This window comes from Pongo abelii, chromosome 9, assembly GCF_028885655.2.
Source record: "Pongo abelii isolate AG06213 chromosome 9, NHGRI_mPonAbe1-v2.0_pri, whole genome shotgun sequence".
NCBI lineage: Eukaryota > Metazoa > Chordata > Mammalia > Primates > Hominidae > Pongo > Pongo abelii.
Window position 1 is genome coordinate 71,192,767 of NC_071994.2, and position 18,664 is coordinate 71,211,430.

General features: G+C 38.7%; 1 protein-coding gene across 1 annotated transcript; it reads left to right on the forward strand.

Moving 5' to 3' along the window:
• The first annotated feature begins 14,034 nt into the window (after positions 1-14,034).
• On the forward strand, positions 14,035-16,910 carry LOC112135398 (olfactory receptor 52B2). Its single transcript, XM_024254747.3, has one exon. It carries the CDS (start codon positions 15,627-15,629, stop codon positions 16,593-16,595), a length of 969 nt encoding a protein of 322 aa, XP_024110515.2. The 5' UTR covers positions 14,035-15,626; the 3' UTR covers positions 16,596-16,910.
• The last annotated feature ends 1,754 nt before the right edge of the window (positions 16,911-18,664 follow it).

Genomic DNA, 18,664 nt, shown 5'->3' on the forward strand with positions numbered 1-18,664 from the left:
AAATAATTATCTTCTTTATCTTTTCAATTATAGCTTTTTGTCCATGATACAGCTAGGACTTTCTGCCTCCCCTTTATAGTTGCTATTGTGAATTCTATGTCATACAAACCTCCCTGCCAAAGGTCTACAACCATGATTTTCAGCTTCCCTAAAGAGTCAGTGAAAAGTTCTGTAATTTCCTGGCCAGCATCCTTTTTCTCCTCTTGCTTCTCTTCCATACTCACAGCAATGTAAGACACTCTTTAGATGTTGCTGTACTCCAAGTGTGTCACTGGCCAGGGCTAAGAATTTATTGCAAATGTCAGTTTTGTCCATTTTCACATTACTCAAGTCTGCAATGTGTCACTACCACTTCCCATATTGGCCAACCACCTTTGTGTATGTGTTCCTAGCCCATCCTTCTTCATTTTTGTGTGGAGAAGGTAATATTATAGAGTTTTTTGGTAGTCTGAATATGGCCTCCATAGACTCTTTAGTTCTGGCCAACATGTCATCACAGAGTTTTCTTCTTCATTTTGATGTTTGTTTCTTGTGCTTCATCTGCTGTCATGAAACCTCTCAGCTTTCTTCTTTCCTTGGGCCCTCACCACAACATCCTTGAAGAACTGCATTTACCTCATTTTGCAAATTTTGTTACATTTGACCATCACTGTGCTAAAATCATCCTACGGTCATATTAATACTATTCATATTTTTTGCTTTTCATCTTATTAGGTTGTTTGCTTTTTTCCAAATCATTTAAATATGTTTAAAAATACTGTTTATTGTCTATGAAAATACAAATTTTGCAAGTATTTACTGCAACCAAAATATAAAGATATGTAAAGAAAATTTTAATAATCTTTTCATCCTGTCCTCTCTCCAGCCTCTCCTCTACTACTAAGGTACTTTTTATTAACATCTTCTTATGCATCTTTTCACACATTTCTTCATGCTCATATGTACTTATACAAACATAAATATTTTTAGTTTTTAGTTTTTTTATTTTTATAATTTTGGAATCAAATAATATATATATTTTCCATAATTTCCTTTTAGTCATTCAATAAATAATGAGTACCTACTTTATACTGAGTACTATACTTAAATATTTAACAATAACATATTGCATACATTCTTTAGGTCAATAGATACAGCTGTTCTTTTTAAATACAGTTATGTGTTGTTTAGTGATGTGGATAGGATATGTTCTAAGAAATGCATCATTAGGTGATTTAGTTGTTTTGCGAACATCATAGAGTGTACTTACACAAACCTAGGTGGTATAGCCTACTACACATCTAGGCTGTACGGTATAGCCTATTGCTCCAAAGGTACATGCCTGTACAGCACGTTACTGTATATAGCAGGGAATGGTAACACAATGGTAAGTCTCTATACATAGAAAAAATAAAGCAAAAATATGACACTATAATCTTATGGGACCGTGATTGTATACGTAATCTGTCTTTGATTGAAATGTCATTGTGTAGTGCATGACTGTAGCCAATTTCACATATACATACATTTTTTATTATAGGTTACTATATATTCGCATGCAGTTGTAAGAAACAATACAGAGAGATTTCAGGTAATATTTGTCTAATTTCCCCCAATAATAATACTTTGCAAAACTATAGTACAGTATCCACAACCAGTATAGTGACACTGGTACAATCAAGATACAGAATAGTTGCAGCACGGCAAAGATCCCTCCTTTTGCCCTTTTATAGGCATATCTACCTCATTCCTTCCTTCCTACACCCCCAGTGATAACCCCTAGAAACCACTACTCTTTTCTTTTTTTTCCATTTCTATAATTTTGTCATTTCAAGAATGTTATATAAATGAAATCATACAGTATGTAACCATTTGGAATTTTTTTTTTTTTTTTTTTTTTTGAGATGGAGTTTTCACTCTTGTTGCCCATGCTGGAGTGCAATGGCACAATCTCAGCTTACTGCAACCTCTGCCTCCCAGGTTCAAGCGAGTCTCCTGCCTCAGCCTCCCAAGTAGCTGGGATTGCATGCATGTGCCACCACACCTGGCTAATTTTGTAGTTTTAGTAGAGACGGGGTTTCACCATATTGGCCAGGCTGGTCTCAAACTCTTGACCTAGGTGATCCACCTGCCTTGGCCTCCCAAAGTCCTGGGATTACAGGTGTGAGCCACCGTGCCTGGCCAAGTGGTATTTTATTGTATAAAGGTGCCTCAGTTTGTTTAACTGTTCATCTGTTGAAGGATATCTAGCATGTTTCCAGTTTTTGGCTAAGAGTAATAAAGCTTCAGTGAACTGTTGTATATGAGTTTTCTGTGGGAACATAATTTTTATTTTTCTGAGATAAGTGCCCAAGGGTACAATTGCTGGGTCATATATAGTTGCATATTCAGATGTTATAAGAAACTGCCTAGTGTTATAAGAAACTGCCTGCTATAGACTGAATGTTTATGTCACCCCAAGTTTATATGTTAAAACCTAATTCCCAATATCATGGTATTTGGCAATGGGCCTTTGGGAGGTGGTTACGTCATGGGAGCAGAACTCTTATGAATGGGATTAGTGCCCTTGTAAAAGAAACCCCAGAGAGCTCCCTTATCCCTTCTGCCATATGATGAAACAGTGAGAAGACAGCTAGCTATGAACCAGGAAGCTGCTTATTAGACACTAAATCTGCTGGTGCCTTCATCTTGGATTTCCCAGCCTTCAGAAGTGTGAGAAATAAATGTTAAAGTCACCCAGTCTATGATATTTTTGTTATAGCAGTCTGAGCTAAGATACCCAAGCTATTTTATGAGTGGGTATGCCATTTACATTCCTACCAACAATTTCCCATCTGTATGCCTTTTGTTTCTTTTTCTTATCTTATTGAAGTGGCCAGAAATTCCAGTATGATGTTGAACAAGATTGATGAACATGTCATGTTCCTGACCTTACAGAAACAGCATTCCATTTTCACCATTAGTACTATGTTAGCTGCAGGTTGTTTTGTTAATGCTCTTTATCAAGTTATGGTAGTTCTCTGTTTCTACATTGCTAAGAGTTTTAGTTGTGAATGGATATTGGGATTTGACAAAAGTTTTTCCTGCTTCAATGGATATGATTTTATGATTTTTCTTCTTGAGCTTATTCATATGGTGAATTACACTGATTGACTGTTGAATGTTGAACCAACTTTACAAACCTGGTACAAAATCTCACTTGGTTGTGGCATATAATTTTAAAAAATACATTGTTGGATTTAGTTTGCTAATGTTGTTTTGAGGGTTGTTTTCTGTATGGTCTTCATCTGATTTTGGTTTGGGGCACTATTGGCTACTTGAGAAGTGTTTCCTAGTCTTCTATTTTCTGGAAAGAAATATGTAATGATTGGTGTTAATTCTTTCAAGTTCAGTAGAATTCTTCAATGAAACCATCTGGGCCTGGAGATTTATTTTTTATTAATTAAAGATTCCATTCTAAAAATAGTTATGAGGCTATTCTCAGATTATCTATTTTGTCTTGAGCTTAAAGAAAATTTGTGGGTTTTGATAAATTGGTCTATTTTTTCTAAACAGTCAAATTTGTGAGCATAAAGTTGTTCATATTATTTCCTTATTTTCTGTGGTGATACTAGAATCTATAGTGAGATTCCCCCATTTTATTCTGCATATTGATGATTCGTATCTTCTCTTTATCTTTGTCAGTCTTGCTAGATGGCTTATTAATTTTAATGATGTTTTGAAGAGCCAGCTTTTAATTTTATTGATTTTTTTATTTTTCCATTTTTCAATTTCTTTAATTTCTGCTCTTAACTTTATTACTTTCTTGTTTTTGTTTGCTTTGGGCTTATTTTTCTCTTTCTCCCCTAGTTTCTTGGGATAGGAACTTTGATTATTGATTTGAGACCTTTTCTTTTTTCTAATGTAGGCACTTAGTGCTAAAAATTCCTTTCAGCATTTCTTTAGCTACATCCCACCCATTTTTATATTTTATAATTTCATTTCCATTGAGTTCTGTTTTTTTAAAAAATTATTTTATGACTTTTTTGACCCATAATTTATTTAGAAGTCTATTATTTAATTTCCAATTATTTAGAGACTTTCTTGTTCTCCTTCTGTTATTGATTTCCAGTTTGATTCCAGTATTGTCAGGAACATAGTCTGTGTTCCTGACAAATTTCACTTTTTGGTAGTTCTGTATCCTTATTGATATTCTGTCTTGTAGTTCTGTTTTTTTAATATATATTTTTTATCATATTTTAAGTTCTAGGGTACATGTACACAACATGCAGGTTTGTTACATATGTATACATGTGCCATGTTGGTGTGCTGCACCCATTAACTCGTCATTTACATTAGGTATATCTCCTAAAGCTATCCCTTCCCCTTCCCCCCCACCCCACAACAGGCCCCAGTATGTGATGTTCCCCTTCCTGTGTCCAAGTGTTCTCATTGTTCAGTTCCCACCTATGAGTGAGAACATGTGGTGTTTGGTTTTTTGTCCTTGGGATAGTTTGCTGAGAATGATGGTTTCCAGCTTCATCCATGTCCCTACAAAGGACATGAGCTCATCCTTTTTTATGGCTGCATAGTGTTCCATGGTGTATATGTGCCACATTTTCTTAATCCAGTCTATCACTGTTGGACATTTGGGTTGGTTTCAAGTCTTTGCTCTTGTGACTAGTGCTGCAATAAACATATGTGTGCAGATGTCTTTATAGCAGCATGATTTATATTCCTTTGGGTATATACCCAGTAATGGGATGGCTGGGTCAAATGGTATTTCTAGTTCTAGATCCCTGAGGAATCGCCACACTGACTTCCACAATGGTTGAACTAGTTTACAGTCCCACCAACGGTGTAAAAGTGTTCCTATTTCTCCACATCCTCTCTAGCACCTGTTGTTTCCTGACTTTTTAATGATCGCCATTCTAACTGGTATGAGATGATATCTCACTGTGGTTTTGATTTGCATTTCTCTGATGGCCAGTGATGAAGAGCATTTTTTCATGTGTCTGTTGGCTGCATAAATGTCTTCTTTTGAGAAGTGTCTGTTCATATCCTTCGCCCACTTGTTGATGGGGTTGTTTGTTTTTTTCTTGTAAATTTGTTGGAGTTCATTGTAGATTCCGGATATTAGCCCTTTGTCAGATGAGTAGGTTGCGAAAATTTTCTCCCATTTTGCAGGTTGCCTGTTCACTCTGATGGTAGTTTCTTTTGCTGTGCAGAAGCTCTTTAGTTTAATTAGATCCCATTTGTCAATTCTGGTTTTTGTTGCCATTGCTTTTGGTGTTTTAGACATGAAGTCCCTTGCTCATGCCTATGTCCTGAATGGTATTGCCTAGGTTTTCTTCTAGAGTTTTTATGGTTTTAGGTCTAACATTTAAGTCTTTAATCCATCTTGAATTAATTTTTGTATAAGGTGTAAGGAAGGGATCCAGTTTCAGCTTTCTACATATGGCTAGCTAGTTTTCCCAGCACCATTTGTTAAATAGGGAATCCTTTCCCTATTTCTTGTTTTTGTCAGGTTTGTCAAAGATCAGATAGTTGTAGATGTGCAGTTTTATTTCTGAGGGCTGTGTTCTGTTCCATTGGTCTATATCTCTGTTTTGGTACCAGTACCATGCTGTTTTGGTTACTGTAGCCTTGTAGTATAGTTTGAAGTCAGGTAGCGTGATGCCTCCAGCTTTGTTCTTTTGGCTTAGGATTGACTTGGCAATGCGGGCTCTTTTTTGGTTCCATATGAACTTTAAAGTAGTTCTTGTGCCATGGTTTTCAGCTCCATCAGGTCCTTTAAGGACTTCTCTGCATTGATTATTCTAGTTAGCCATTCATCTGATCTTTTTTCAAGGTTTTTAACTTCTTTGCGATGGGTTCGAACTTCCTCCTTTAGCTTGGAGAAGTCTGATAATCTGAAGCCTTCTTCTCTCAACTCATCAAAGTCATTCTCCGTCCAGCTTTGTTCCATTGCTGGTGAGGAGCTGCATTTATTTGGAGGAGGAGAGGCACTCTGATTTTTAGAATTTTCAGTTTTTCTGTTCTGTTTTTTCCCCATCTTTGTGGTTTTATCTACCTTTGGTCTTTGATGATGGTGACATACAGATGGGGTTTTGGTGTGGATGTCCTTTCTGTTTGTTAGTTTTCCTTCTAACAGTCAGGACCCTCAGCTGCAGGTCTGTTGGAGTTTGCTGGAGGTCCACTCCAGACCCTGTTTGCCTGGGTATCAGCAGCAGAGGCTGCACAACAGCGAATATTGCTGAACAGCAAATGTTGCTGTCTGATTGTTCCTCTGGAGGTTTCGTCTCAGAGGGGTACCCGGCCGTGTGAGGTGTCAGTCTGCCCCTACTGGGGGGTGCCTCCCAGATAGGCTACTTGGGGGTCAGGGACCCACTTGAGGAGGCAGTCTGTCCGTTCTCAGATCTCAAACTCCATGCTGGGAGAACCACTACTCTCTTCAAAGCTGTCAGACAGGGACATTTAAGTCTGCAGAGGTTTCTGCTGCCTTTTGTTTGGCTATGCCCTGCCCCCAGAGGTGGAGTCTACAGAGGCAGACAGGCCTCCTTGAGCTGCAATGGGCTCCACCCAGTTCGAGCTTCCTGGTGGCTTTGTTTACCTACTCAAGCCTCAGCAATGGTGGGCGCCCCTCCCCCCAGCCTCACTGCTGCCTTGCAGTTCCATCTCAGACTGCTGTGCTAGCAATAAGCGAGGCTCCGCGGGTGTGGGACCCTCCGAGCCAGGCATGGGATATGATCTCCTGGTGTGCCATTTGCTAAGACCATTGGAAAAGCACAGCATTAGGGTGGGAGTGACCCGATTTTCCAGGTGCTGTCTGTCACAGCTTTGCTTGGCTATGAAAGGGAATTCCCTGACCCCTTGCGCTTCCCGAGTGAGGTGATGCCTCGCCCTGCTTCGGCTCACGCTCGGTGTGCTGCACCCACTGTCCTGCGCCCACTGTCTGACAAGCCCCAGTGAGATGAACCCGGTACCTCAGTTGGAAATGCAGAAATCACCTGTCTTCCATGTTGCTTGCGCTGGGAGCTGTAGACTGGAGCTGTTCCTATTCGGCCGTCTTGGAACCCTATACTTCTGTTATGAGTTGCTGAGATAGAACTTCAACTGCAAGCTGGCTTTTGAGGTCCCAAATTTTAATTGTGGATTTGTCTATTTCTCCTTTCAGTTATTTCAGTTTTCGCTTCTGAAAATGTTTTGAGACTCTGTTGTTTGAAGCCTACATACTTGAGATTATATCTTCATGGTGAATTTATTACTTTATCATTTTGTAATGTGTGACTTTATCACTAGTAGTTTTCTTTGCCCTGAAGTCCACTTTATCTGAAATATTAGCATTCTTGCTTTCTTTTTGGATAAATAGTTGCATGATACATTTTTTGCAAACTTGTATTTTCAGTCTACCTATGTCATTGAATTTGAAGTTAATTCTTGTAAACATCATATAGTTGGATCATGTTTTATTTTTCCACTTTGCCAATCTGTTTTTTAATTGGTGTATTTAGACCATTACAGTTATGGCAATTATTAATATGTTATGTTTTACCTGCCATTTTATTGTTTTCTCTTTGTTTCTTCTGTGTCTTCTTCCTCTGTTTCTGTTTTCTTCCATTTCTGTGGGTTACTTGAATATTTTTAGGATTTCCTCTTGATTTATTTATAGCATCAGTCCCCACCCTTTTTTTGGCACCAGGGACCAGTTTTGTGGAAGACAATTTTTCCACAGACAGGGGAAGGGTGGATGGTTTCAGGATGAAACTGTTTCACCTTAGATCATCAGGCATTAGATTCTCATAAAGAGCATGGAACCTAGGTCTCTCACATGCTCAGTTCTCAATAGGGTTCAGGCTCCTGTGAGACTGTAATGTGTGGCAGATCTGACAGGAGGCAGAGCTCAGGCAGTAATGCTTGCTTGCCTGCTGCCCACCTCCTTCTGTGCGGCCTGGTTCCTAACAGGCCACAGGACCCCTGATTTATAGTGTTTTTCAGTGTATTGCTTTGTATAGTTTTCTTAGTGATCGCTTTGTGTAGTAAAATATTCGTATGTGAGTCATCATAGTCTGCTAGTGTCGATATTTTACCACTTTTGTGGAAACTTTACTTTTATTTAAGTTCCTTTACTCTTCCTACTTTGAAATATCATTGTCTTTACTATCGGATGGTTTATAATTTGTTTTAATTATTGCATATATTATAAAGAACTGATGAGAAGAATTTACTCATATTTCTGCTCTTTCCATTGCTGTTTATTCTTTACTAATACCCCCAAAAGTCCTTTGGACAATTGCAGACACCTATGTAACTTAACTCACCTCAGAATGTAGAATATTTTCATCAAAGAAATGTCCTCTGGTTCTTCCCACCCCAGAGACAATTGCTATTCTTATTTCTACACTGTAGACTAGATTTTATCTGTTGTAGAGCCTCATATAAATGCAGTCCTACAGCATGTAGACTTTTGTATCTGGATTCTTTCACTTGACATAAAGATCTTGAGTTTAGTCTGTATTGTTGCATGTTTTAGTAGTTTGCTCATTTTAATTGCTGAATAATATTTCATGGTATGAATATATCACAATTGGTTTGTCCATTCTCCTGTTGGTGGACATTTCTTTTTTTTTCCTCAATTTTTGGTTATTATAAATAAGGCCACTATAACATTTGTGTACAAGACTTTTTGTGTGTTTTTTTTTAGTAAATATCTAACACTGGTATTCTACCCGCTTTTCCCCATTGTTGGATTCCTAGCTATTTCATTGCTCCAAAAGTTACAAGATGATTTGGGAAGAATTATTCTCCTCCCAACAATGTTGGAGTACTTTAATTAAATGCTCATAGAAGGTAAATTTGCTTTTTTCTTCAGTTTTCTATTATGCTAAAATATACATATCATAAAATTTACCATGTTGACCATTTTTTAATTGTATAGTTCAGTGAGATTAAGTACATGTATATTGTGCAACCGTCACCACAGTCCATTTCCAGAGCTCTTTTCATCTTGTAAAACTAAAACTCTATACCTACTAAACAATGACTCCCCATTCCCTTTCCCTAAGCCCCTGGCAACCATCATTCTACTTTCTGTCTCAATGATTTTCACTACTGTAAGTAGCTCATGTAAGTGGAATTGTATGATCCACTTGTCTTTTTGTGACTGGCTAATTTCACTTAGTACAATGTCTTCAGGGCTCATCCATATTGTTGCATATGTCAGAATTTCTGTCCCTTTTAAAGCTGAATAATATTCCATTGCAGGTATATATAATATTTTGCTTACCTATTCATCTGTCAATGGACACAGTTCCCTCTGCGTTTTAGCGATTATGAAAAATGCTGCTGTGAACATGGCTGTACAATTATCTTTTCAGGACATGGCTTTCAATTCTTTTGAATATATGCCTAGAAGTAGAATTGCTATATCATATGGTAATTGTATTTTTAAGTTTTTGAGGAACCACTATTCTGCTTTCCACAGTGATTGTGTAATTTTACATTCCCACCAACAGTGCACTGGGCTCCAATGTCTGCAAATCCTGGCAAAAACTTACTTTCTGTTTTTAAATTTAAATTTTAGATTTTTTTATGGTAGCCATCCTAATGGGTATGAGGTGGTATCGCATTGTGATTTTGATTTGCATTTCCCTGATAATTAGTGACGTTGAGCATCTTTTTATGTGCTTACAAATTTTGCTTTGAATGGTGCAAAAATTTTAATCAATCTTCATTTATTCTGTTCTTTTTTTCTTGAACTCATTTTCAGTGATTGACCCTGTAGGGTTGCTTCAAAATTACTCCTCAAAAATTATAGTTTCTGAGGAATTAATGAGTGTTTTCATACTGAGTCAGAACACTTTGACATGTTCACTTGAGGACTTTTGTCTTTTCTCCTTATCAGCTGCTTAGTCTTTCTAAGCCTCCATTTTCTCATCTGCAAAATGGATGTATAGTAATAGTGCCTTTTCTCATTGGGTTGTTCTGATAATTAAATAAGATAATTTATGTTAAAAACTTAACATAGTGACAGGGATATAGTAATCGATCAACAACTGTTAGCTGTTATTATGTTATTTTATTGTTGAGATTTCTGTCGTTGCTCTATGCTGTGTCTTCTAATACTTTATGTGCTTTCTGTCCAGAGCTACTAATTATCCCTAGAGTTAGTCTTCCCTATTGGCACTAGGGGAAGTGTTTTTGTGTCTCCTTTTGCTCATTGACCCCATGCTCAGTGATCCCAGGGGTGACTCTGACACCTGCCTCCAGAAGCAGGAAGCGTGTAGCTTCTCAGTCTGCAGATATAAGGGTCTTGTACAGGGCAGGAACAGTGACATCTCCTCATGCCAACATGAACAGTCTCTAGCTTTCTCTTTTCATTCTTCTTTCCTCAGCATAAGCAAAGTGAGTTTTTTTTTCAGCTCTTCCCTACCATTTTCTCAATCCTTCAGCTGATATTGTGATAGAGTAGGTGAGTTTAAGAGCATTGGTGGTGGCAGAGGGAGGGATTGGCAGGTGTGTGTGTGTGTGTGTGAGAGAGAGAGAGAGAGAGAGAAACAGAGAGAGAGAGAGAATGTGTTTGTGTATTTAGGGGTATCTGTAAAGGACAAAGGCTGCAGTTGTGAAGAAGGAAATGGGTATGTGGGAGAAAGATAAAGGGTCAGTGAGACAAAGGATGAGAGAGGGATTGCAGCATGACAGAGCATAGAGTGGGGAGTGTGGGCACTGGGAGATACATCAGTGGGTTTAGGTGGTAGACACTGATGAAAGATAGGAATAGGAATGCAGAGAGGGGCCAGGAAAAGCACCAGGAGCATGTGAGAAAGAGAAAACTTCCTGTTTAAGGGTTTGAGGGCAGTTTTTAGAGCCGTCAGAATCAGACTATACCAGGGAAGGGTATATTAGTGGGTGCTATTTATGAAAATGGCTTGGGTTTTGATCAACACCTTGTTTTGGGGAAACAAGCAAAGCTACTGGAGAAAGATTAATTTACTAATTCCATGGCCTATTTTTTTCAAATATTTCCTAAGAACCTACAATGTGCCAGGCTCTGTACTTAGTGCTATGAGCTCCTCAGTCCCAAAGTCTTAAGGAAACTTTCTTTTGGTAATCTGGGTGTCAGATGTGTCTAAACTTGAAAAATCCTCTTTCTTCTGGTTTTTTTTTTTTGTTTGTTTGTTTGTTTTGTCCTGCATCTTGTAGAACAGATATAGATATTGGGAAGGAAGAGGTGGTGCTTTGGAGCTGGGGTTCTCCACATTTTTGCTACTACATCACAAGAACATAGAAGATATTTACGCATAATACATCACCATATGCTTACTCAAGTTTTGACAAAATACCCAAAATGTTTATAGATAGTAAAACAAATGGATAGGTGGGAATTTTTCTCAAGATGTTTATTCATTACAAAAGTAAATCATGCTGGTTGCCAGAGGCTTGAGGTTCAGGGGTGATTAGAGAGATGTTGGTCAAATGAAAAAACAATACAATTAGGAGGAATATGTTTAAAAAATCTATTGAACACCATGCTGACTATAGTTAATAACAATATATTATATACTTGAAAATTGCTAAGAGAGTAGATTTTAAGTGTTTTAACAACAAAAAATAAATATGTGAGGTGATAAGCATGAATTGGCTTGATTTAGCCATTCCACAATATATACATTTATCAAAACATCATGTTGTACAACATAAATGTATACCACTTTTATTTGTCAGCTAAAAAATAAGTAATTAAAAAACCATGAGTTACTATTAAGGGTTGTCTGAATTAAGGGAATTTTAGTGCCTCTGCATCATGGATAGCACTGACTTTAGATTATGAAAACATCTTCTTACATGCTGGCTTTAAGTGCACGTGGGCAAGAGTGAGCTTATTAAAGGTATAAATCTGAATTTTCCCCAATATATTAGGAGGGTAAATAATTTATAAATTTTGAGACCTTATATGTTATTAGAAACAAATTTCTTATGACACATATTATAACAAAGCCTGCAATACATTGTGCTGCAAACAGAGACCAGTCTTACAAGCAGAGGGCAGTGGGGTAGTGAGGTTTGCAGCTGTTTTATCCATTAGGGACATGGCTTTAGTGTACAGAGACTGTGCATTTTGAAGAACCTAAGACTTGTGAAAAATACTTGACATCTGAAATGCACATAACAAGGAAAATAGCAAAGTGAAATTAATACTTGTATAAATAAATATCTAGATAATACAACTCAGCAAAAAGGTAACTCAACTCCTGTATAGTTACCTAAAAATTATATCACATGTGGTTTGTGAACACATTTGAATACATTGTTATGATGGAAGGAGAGTCTTCTGAATTGAGATTGCATAAAGACATAAAAGACCTTTATATATAACCCCCTAAAGAGGAAATAGTTATTACCAAAAAGTAGAGCTGGTTAGGAAGCCTGGTCAGGAGCTGCGGAGAAGTGGCTCCATTTCGCCTCTAAAGTGTGGACCAAATCTTCTCTATGATTCCCACTTCCAAATCTCCTTAGTTCTACAGTTGAAGCGGACTCCCACTGTTCTGCAATGTTCCTGAGGCTTCTGTAAATGATGGAGATGATTTCTCTTTGTGTTGAGACAGGTGGGTGTTTTTCAGAGCATTTGCAGGAAGACTGCCAGGTAGTCCTCACCCAAGCTAAGTTCATCAGTAGTGGATATGCCTAGTGCACCACCCAAAGCCCTTGGGTCTGGTTTTTGAGACACCAGGTTCATCTGAGAGATCTGGTCTCAGGCTATTTTCCTTTCACTGGGCACTTCCTTCATTCCTTTTCCTCCTCTTTCTTCCTGGGAAAGGAATTTCCTTTGGTCATATTTGGATGAAGAATATGACTTTAATGTTGCTAAATATTCATTAAGGTGTTTTGCCTATTGGAAAAAATACAAGAGAATGATGGCCAAACAGAGGTAATAATAATGATGATGATGATGATATAAACAAGAATAATAACATACTTTTCTGAGCACTCAGTACAAACTTATTTAATCCCCACAATTACCACATGAAGTTTTTTTGTTATCCACATCTTACAAATAAAAAAACTGAGGCATGCAGAAGTAAAGTGACTTGCCCAAGATCTAGTTAGTTAGGGAAGAACTGGGAAATGAATGCAGAAAGTCTGGCTCCGGAACTTAATATCTACACCTTCTTTGTTGTATTCTTTCCCAGCTAGCTTGGCTCCTGCCCCATCTCTACTATTCTGGCTCTTTTTTTTCTCGCTCAGCTGGATGTTCTCTTGGGAGCTCTGGGAGGTACTTCTGGGAGATGTTGGGGAGACGTTGGATATTCCTCTTTTTGCCTGTGAGTTTCCTTTCTTCTCATCTTTAACTCTTTCCTAAATGAGGCTCGAATGCTCCAAAGGTGCTTGACAGAGAAGTGGCAGGGCTTTGATGGAGCTGTAAGAAGCCACTGAATAAAATGAAAGTCCTTCTTTCCATGGGCAGTAACCTCCTTTCCAGGTCCTCATTAACAGCCATCTAGGCCTCATTGCCCCTCTCTCCACCCTGCCTTTGGTATCTCACTGTTGTAGTGATAAAACATCACAGAGTCATAAGCAGAGAGCAGACTTGTTTTGATGAGGATGTATATCAGATGTCTTACTGTTTTATTGAGAAGGAATATGTTAATAACTGGAGGGGTTGGGAAAGTTGTGAGAAAATAAATGTCCAATAAATTTCCTCCTAAGGAAAATGAATTTGTTTTTTGCTGGGGCTTTTCCTTGTATAAATTTGAGTTCAATACTTTAAAATAGAGCCAGAGCAATGCTACTAATGACTTCTTCTCTGTGCTCATTCCAGCAAAGCTCAGCCTCTCTTCTAAGTAGAAGTTGAACATACATATATACACACGCATATATATATACACATATATGTGTACATATAATATGTATTTTATATATATACATATATATATATTTTAAAGAGACAGAGTCTTGCTCCATCACCTAGGCTGGAGTGCAGTGGTGCCATCATAGCTCACTCACTGCAGCCCCAAACTCCTGGGCTCAAGAGATCCTCCTGCCTCCGCCTCCAAGTAGCTGGGACTACAGGTGCGTGCCACCATTCCTGGCTAATTTTTAAATTGTTTTGTAGTGACAGGGTCTTGCTATGTTACCTAGGCAGGTCTTGAATACCTGGCCTCAAGCGATCCTCCCATCTTGGCCTCCCAAACTTCTGGGATTATAGGCATGAGACACTGTGCCTGGCCCAAATATTTAAAATATACTGACTTGAATGATGTCAAATTTTTAGCCTGCCTGCTGCCTTTACTTGTGTGGATCTGGCTCTATTCCCTTCCTTGTACCCATCTGGAGTCCCATTGCTGCCTCCCCACAGCCCACCGTACTCTGAGCAAGTTTATTTGCATAGAGGCAGAGGGATGGACTAATAAACTGAGGATTTTATTCCTTTGCATCTCTTCTTTGGGGCCCTCTGAATACCATTATCAGAAGATCAATCTAGTGTTTATTTGGTACCTTTATAGTTCTGATTCTCTCTTTTCTGTCTCTGTGGTCCCTTTTCTTCATGTTCCCTTCTAGATTCTTAATCATACACTCTTTCCCTAGTCCTAATAGCTGACAGATGGTTCAGAACTTCAGAATGAAACAAATATTACCGGAGTGGCAGGAAAGCCAAGAAGGGCTCTATACTTAATCCTTCTTGGCAGCAGGGAAACATGGTTCCTTCTGAGGGTTAGGGAACAGTGGGGTGGGAAGAAGGGCAGTATTAGTGGAGTCAGCAGGGTTTACAGGTGGGCAATATATTGATTTCTTTTGCTCAGTATCGCTTTCCTGGGGGGCTTCTACAGATAAGGAAGCCCAGACATAACCAAGAGGCTCCTGTATAGAACTATTTGAGGAGTAGCATGAGAAGTCCATGAGGAGCCGGTGATGAAAATTGCCTGTCTCAGTTTCATTGGCTGCCCCATTGCTCACTGCATTAGGGAAGATATGAATCTGGATCAGAGTGGAGAAATGTACCCCTCTAGGCTTCCTCTGGATTCCCACTTGATACTCTACTCCCTTGCACAAGGGGCCAGAAGTGCAAGAGTCCTGTGAAATGTTCAAGGCAATAGCCAGATAAACTTAATAGGATTAAATATAACCAAGTTAAAATATAGTTTAGTTAATAGTTTTTTAGGAAGGAGATACATTGCTATGAACACAGACCATTACAAAGTGGTATGTCTTAAGGAGTTATTTTAAGGTTAAAATTTTGTTAAACAGAAGTAGAAGGGGAGGGAAATTAAAGGTAAATGCAGAACAAAATCTTGGGGAAAGGGACAAGTACAACACAGGTAGGTGGAAAATGCTGCTTGTGTAGAAATAGTAGAATGAGGTCAGAAAGGGAGGGTGAGGCCAAACTCTGGGGGCAGGGTGGTTGCAGGCAGGTGCTGCCACTTCTGTTCATACTTGAAGCATTATTGCCACAGAAGCTCTATCTGCAAAGGAAGCACTATGGGCCAGAAGCCATTCCTACACCAAGTGAACATTCTCTGGGAGTACTTGCCGCTGGAGAGTCCAGCAATTTAGAAATCCAAGCTGTCTTTTATGATATTTATACATATTCAGGAGTGCTTTCTGTTTCTATCACTTTCAGTAGACTCATCAGCTTCTAAGTCATTATAGAGAGGACCATAAAGTGCATCATGAGTCACACCAACATTACCATCTTCCATCCTGCAGTTTTTGTCCTACTTGGCATCCCTGGGTTGGAGACTTATCACATTTGGCTGTCAATACCTCTTTGCCTCATTTACATCACTGCAGTCCTGGGAAACAGCATCCTGATAGTGGTTATTGTCATGGAACGTAACCTTCATGAGCCCATGTATTTCTTCCTCTCCATGCTTGCCGTCACGGACATCCTGCTGTCTACCACCACTGTGCCCAAGGCCCTAGCCATCTTTTGGCTTCAAGCACATAACATTGCTTTTGATGCCTGTGTCACCCAAGTCTTCTTTGTCCATATGATGTTTGTGGGGGAGTCAGCTATCCTGTTAGCCATGGCCTTTGATCGCTTTGTGGCCATTTGTGCCCCACTGAGATATACAACAGTGCTAACATGGCCTGTTGTGGGAAGGATTGCTCTGGCCATCATCACCCGAAGCTTCTGCATCATCTTCCCAGTCATATTCTTGCTGAAGCGGCTGCCCTTCTGCCGAACCAACATTGTTCCTCATTCCTACTGTGAGCATATTGGAGTGGCTCATTTAGCCTGTGCTGACATCACTGTTAACATTTGGTATGGCTTCTCAGTGCCCATTGTCATGGTCATCTTGGATGTGATCCTCATCGCTGTGTCTTACTCACTGATCCTCCGAGCAGTGTTTCGTTTGTCCTCCCAGGATGCTCGGCACAAGGCCCTCAGCACTTGTGGCTCCCACCTGTGTGTCATCCTTATGTTTTATGTTCCATCCTTCTTTACCTTATTGACCCACCGTTTTGGGCGTAATATTCCTCAACATGTCCATATCTTGCTGGCCAATCTTTATGTTTCAGTGCCACCAATGCTGAACCCCATTGTCTATGGTGTGAAGACTAAGCAGATACGTGAGGGTGTAGCCCACCTGTTCTTTGACATCAAGACTTGGTGCTGTACCTCCCCTCTGGGCTGATGGATCCTCATGAATCTTCATGTTCAGCTCCTTCAAGGAAGCTAGATGTGAAATACAGAGATTTCCTGGACTGAGAAGGCTTTTCTTCCTCTTCTTTCTATTTCATCTTCCGCCCCCCACTTTTCTTTCTTTTCTCATAATTCTTCCTCCTTCTCTTGTTTGTTTTCTCTAACCTCTTTACATATGCCTCCCTACAACCCAGAAATAATAACTAAGTGTACATGCCTCTGATACGAGGCTTTGGTACCCTCAGTAGACTAGATAGACGCCAGAAGCGCAGGGATCTGAACACCACATGAAATGAGGTTATAAAGAAGTGGATAAAAATAATTTTATATTTACCGTTTTAAGGGGTTTTAATTTTTTAAAAAAATCCCAAATGTGCATTGATTCTTTGTACAGAATCAAGTGGCCTGCCACCCACTACCACAATGGCAGGTGAATTTGAGGAACAGCCATGCATGACTTTTGGTCATCTGGAAAAACTCCCTTTCCTTCAAATTTTAGTTCAAGAAAAGTTTAGTCTTTTCTAATTTCTCCAGGCAAGCCAAGGGTCCTATCTTTGCATGTCTAGTGTATCTTGTACAAATCTCCAAATGTGCATAATAAATTGTAATGTAATGAGTTGTTCATTTATTTGTACCCTCAATTGACTGCAAACTCCTTGAAATCAGAAGAGTGTATATTATTCATATTTGTATCCCCAATGCATTACAAAATGCCTGACACATACTACATTTTTGAAAAATGAATGGGAGCGCAATTATCTCCTTGAGGTCAGAACAGGCATCTCTATGGTACACTGAAATGACCAGCTAAATTATTTCACAAAACCAGTGATTAGTAAATCAGCTCCTCATGAAGGCAGTTTGGCATAATTGAGCCAAATCAACTGGTGATTTGCAGTACTTCTCTCTGCTGTAACTCAGGGACCAGTGAAAAGACAAAGTAGGAGGAAACAGGGTACTCTTGATTCTCTCTTATATCTAGTTTTTGACCAGACCCAGAATTAGGAATTATAGTACATTGTTCATGGCCAGGTTGGCAAAATTGGAGTACTCTCTTGGGATTCACAGTCTCGACCCTCATTCTTTCATGCTTTTCCAGAAAAGGTCATGTACACTCATTTCTTTAGCCACCACCAACACTAATGAGTCCCATATCCCTGTCTCTAGTCTAAAACTCTTTGAGTGTTAGACACATAAATCCACCTATTAACTGGTTATTCTTCCTGGGATGTAGAATTCCCACTCCACTTTTCTTCCTACATTTCGTTTCTTGGGAACTAGATTATGATGATCCCATCAACTTCACTGAGCTGGAAACCCTATAGTCTTTTTCAACTTCCTCCTCTTAGGGCAGATACTCAAAAAGTTATTGGTTGATATTTATATTGATTGTACCACTAAATAAGTATATGGTATTTGGACTCATATCAGGACTCGTCTTGTCACCATCATTTTCTAGCTATGCGAACTTGCACAGTTTGTTTAACATTTTTAGTCCTCAATTTTTAAATCTATAAAATGGGTACCTTATAGGTTACCTTCACAGGGTTATTTAGAAGATTAAATGAAATAAACCTTATGACTATACTTAACATAATCTTTAGCTCATAGTTTCTGAGAAATATTTTGTTAGTACTTATTAGTATTGTTAGTCTTTTCAACACTGCCTATACTAATTACTTATGACTTTTCTCATCTTTCACTTCAGATGTTGCATTACTTTCTTAGCTGAGATCAATGCTTTCAATCTTTTACACATTAGCTTAAACTATGAAATGACTCTACATTAAATTTTCTAAGAGACAGAGCTTATCAAGGCACTTTCTGTCAAATACTTTGGAGGGTTTTTCATTAATTACAGAGAGTTTTCCACAGAATATTCTGTAGCAGTAGATATCAGATATAAATAAATGTTTTATTAAAAAGTTCCATGGTCAAATAATTGTGGAAAATGCTGATATTCTGTGAGTCATGCACATGGCTGTCCAAGAGAAAGTTAGAGTTAGCAGTGTTTCCCACACTTCTGTGACCATAGATATCTATATCGATGTCCACATAATT